This window comes from Notamacropus eugenii, chromosome 6 (genome assembly GCF_028372415.1).
Source record: "Notamacropus eugenii isolate mMacEug1 chromosome 6, mMacEug1.pri_v2, whole genome shotgun sequence".
Lineage (NCBI taxonomy): Eukaryota > Metazoa > Chordata > Mammalia > Diprotodontia > Macropodidae > Notamacropus > Notamacropus eugenii.
The window spans coordinates 209715071-209718688 of record NC_092877.1 but is presented as its reverse complement, the minus strand read 5'-3'; the positions used below and the strand labels follow the sequence as shown (position 1 = coordinate 209718688).

At 51.3% G+C, this 3618-nt stretch overlaps 1 protein-coding gene across 1 annotated transcript; it reads left to right on the top strand.

The window, feature by feature from the left end:
* Nucleotides 1–550: 550 nt before the first annotated feature.
* Nucleotides 551–1741, top strand: SOX1 (SRY-box transcription factor 1). Its single transcript, XM_072620238.1, has one exon. The coding sequence runs from the start codon at nucleotides 551–553 to the stop codon at nucleotides 1739–1741; it is 1191 nt and encodes a 396-aa protein (XP_072476339.1).
* The last annotated feature ends 1877 nt before the right edge of the window (nucleotides 1742–3618 follow it).

Below are 3618 nucleotides of genomic sequence, written 5' to 3'. Positions count from 1 at the left end.
GTAGCCATCAAGTTTTAAAGTCTTTAAAGAATTATCGAGGAGGAGGAAGGAGAGAAGGAAAGAGAGAGCGAGTGTGTGAGGGAGCCAAAGCGAGACAGAAGAACACCCTGTGCCGAGCTAGCGCCTGGGTACATCCGCCACTCACTCCTCCTCCCAAAGTGAAGCAGCAACTTTACAACTGATTTGCACCTGTTTGAACAGCTCCAGCTAGAGAGGCGACAGCAGCAGCGGCAGCAGCGGCAGCAGCAGCGGCGGCAGCAGCAGCAGGAGCAAAGACACATCACCCCTGAGCCAAGTGGTTTTTGCACGAGGAAAAAGTTTTCACCTGTAATTCTGATAGCCACTGCGTGTGTGCTGGGTTTTTGTTTTGTTTCGGTTTTTTTGTTGTTGAGTTTTTCCCCCTCTCAATTTTCTCGTTATTAACCGTGGGATCTTTCATTTTTTTTTTTTTTGACATCTCTCTCCATTTTTGATCGTCTCTCTGTGTTCCTGGTCCTCTATGCTTCACGCCTTTTTCTCCTGGTGCTGGTGAACACTAAAAGCCGCTTGAATGTACAGCATGATGATGGAAACGGACTTGCATTCCCCCGGTGGGGCCCAGGCCCCCACGAACCTAACGGGCCAGACCGGGGCTGGAGGAGGAGGCGGGGGCGGCGGCGGTGGTGGAGGAGGAGGAGGGGGAGGAGGCAGCAACAAAGCCAACCAGGACCGGGTCAAGCGGCCCATGAACGCTTTCATGGTGTGGTCCCGGGGCCAGCGGCGCAAGATGGCCCAGGAAAACCCCAAGATGCACAACTCAGAGATCAGCAAGCGGCTGGGGGCCGAGTGGAAAGTCATGTCCGAGGCAGAGAAGCGCCCTTTCATCGACGAGGCGAAGCGTCTGCGGGCTCTGCACATGAAAGAGCACCCGGATTATAAATACCGGCCCCGACGAAAAACCAAGACCTTGCTCAAGAAGGACAAGTACTCGCTGGCCGGGGGCTTGCTGACGGCCGGCGCGGGAGGCGGAGGCCCGGCCGTCGGGGTAGGCATGGGAGTGGGAGTGAGCCCCGCCGGTGTGGGCCAGCGTCTGGAAAGTCCCGGAGGTACGGCGAGCGGGGGCTATGCGCACATGAACGGCTGGGCCAACGGAGCCTACCCCGGCTCCGTGGCGGCGGCCGCCGCGGCTGCCGCGATGATGCAGGAAGCACAGCTCGCCTACAGCCAGCACCCGGGCGCCGGGGGAGCGCACCATCACCCACACGCGCACCCCCATCACCCCCACCACCCGCACAACCCGCAGCCTATGCACCGCTACGACATGGGCGCGCTCCAATACAGCCCCATCTCCAATTCGCAGGGCTACATGAGCGCCTCGCCCTCGGGCTACGGGGGCCTTTCGTACGGCGCCGCGGCTGCCGCAGCCGCTGCCGCGGGCGGCCCGCACCAGAACTCGGCCGTGGCTGCGGCGGCAGCTGCAGCGGCCGCGTCTTCAGGCGCCCTAGGCGCGCTGGGCTCCCTGGTCAAGTCGGAGCCGAGCGTCAGCCCTCCGGTCACCTCGCACTCGCGGGCTCCCTGCCCCGGGGACCTGCGCGAGATGATAAGTATGTACTTACCCGCCGGGGAAGGAGGGGATCCCGCGGCCGCCTCGGCGGCAGCAGCAGCCGCGGCGGCGGCACAGAGCCGACTGCATTCTCTGCCCCAACACTACCAGGGCGCCAACACTGGAGTCAATGGCACTGTCCCCTTGACGCACATCTAGTCTCAGAGACAGCGATCGAACGAACGAGCGGCCGCGCGCTAGAGTTAGAGAGCGAAAGAGAGAGACTGGCAAAGAAAAAAAACTTACATTGCAACAAACACACAGAAAAACAACAAACTTGTACCTCTGCGATGGGACTGTGGCTCCCCAACCACCCGCCCTCCCCTCCCCCCCCCGCCTTCGTCCCCTCCCTCTTCTAACCTCCTAAAAACCCTCTTACCTCCCCCTTCCCACCACCGCCGCCACCACCTGGACTTCCTTTTTGTACAGAATGTTTTGATGTTCTTGTAAAAAAAAAATCCCGATAATATTAATAATGAGGAAAAGAAGGTAACAGTTGCTCTATTTACCTTTTTAGAAGCTCCTGGGAACTAGTTGTTGAGACTAGTTTTGCGTTTTAGACTGAACTTCGGTGTTTTATTGAGACTTTTTGTACAGTATTTATCATTCATTGAAAAGGCATATAGCGTTTTATTTGCTAAAGAGAAAACAAAACAGACAAAGATATAGGCGATGCCAACTTTTATATATCCGCTGGAGCATTAACTCATCCTTGCATCGCTTTTGTATGGCGCTTTATTGCCTAAAATAGAGTGATGGGGAACAGTTCTCATTCGTTACAGTTGTAGTAAAACAACTCTGAACCACACGTTAAAGTTTTTGGGGGTTTTTTTTGGTAGCTGTTACCACTTTTTTTCTGTTTATTTATATAAAGAGACATCTCTCCCCCCCCCCCCTCTTTTTTTTCCCTACTGCAACGTTATGTTCTGGGTTGTGTAAAACTTTCTGTATCTGAGATCTTCCCTCTTTTTTGTTTTGTATGATTTCTTGTAAATGCATTGTGATTTTTTTTTTATTTAGGCGTTTTGGGAGGGGGGGATTCAGATTGTGTACATAGTTTACTAAGAAGCCTTTCTGCTAAAAGAGGGAGAGAGATAAAGAAAAACCCCAAAACCTCCCTTTCCCCTGGATTTTGAGTTAATAAAATTTTAAGTGATAAATGTTTTTCTCCACTAAATTTGAAATGTGGTAATTTTAATCGTATGTATAAACACCCTGAAAAACAATTGGTAAATCTGAAGAGGGAAAGAGAGAGAAGTTAATCAGGGTGAGCCGAAAATAACAGAAACCGCCCCCTTTCCCCGCAGTAGCCAGAGGGGAGATTTCTAATAGTCAATAATAAATGAAGGGGGAGAAAGTGAAAAATCAATGAGGCATAGGTTTTCAAAGGAGATTATTTTTAATATCTATTAAGTGTTGTTAAGGAGGGCAAAATATTAAAAAAAAAAAGTATTTCCATAGTCTGGCCCATTCGTTTGCTTGTTTTATCTGTGGAAGGCAATATCCTGGTGTGAGTTTACTTGCTGTGAAGCTTTGCCGCCTTAAACTGGTGTAGGGTCCAGACTGCACTTCTGTGTGGAGGGGGCGGAGGGAGGGGGAGGGGAAAGACCCCAGTGGCGGGACTGGGCCAGGGATGGGGGACAAAGACAACGGCGGTGCACATGTGCCCCTGTTCCCCCTGTAATTAACACGATTGCAAGCATAACTGATCTATCTGGGTTTGGCTCACAGAAACACAATCTGAACCAAAAATATACTCAAACTGAGTCCCCTGGTCCCTGTTCTCTGTCCCCTTCCCCGCCCCTTCCCATCCTTTGGGAAAGGGTGAAACATTTTGTGGAACTTTCAAAATAACAAAAAACCCTGCGTGAACTGGGATGCGAGTTACTAACAACCGGTGTGAAAGCTGTCAAGCTAAATGCTGTGTTTGTTCCTAACAGGATCCTAAGGTTGTTTAATGCTTTAAAAAAATGAATTCTATTTTTTCTAGGTGTTTATCAGTACCTTGCCATTTTTTTTCTGGAATTAAAAGTTTT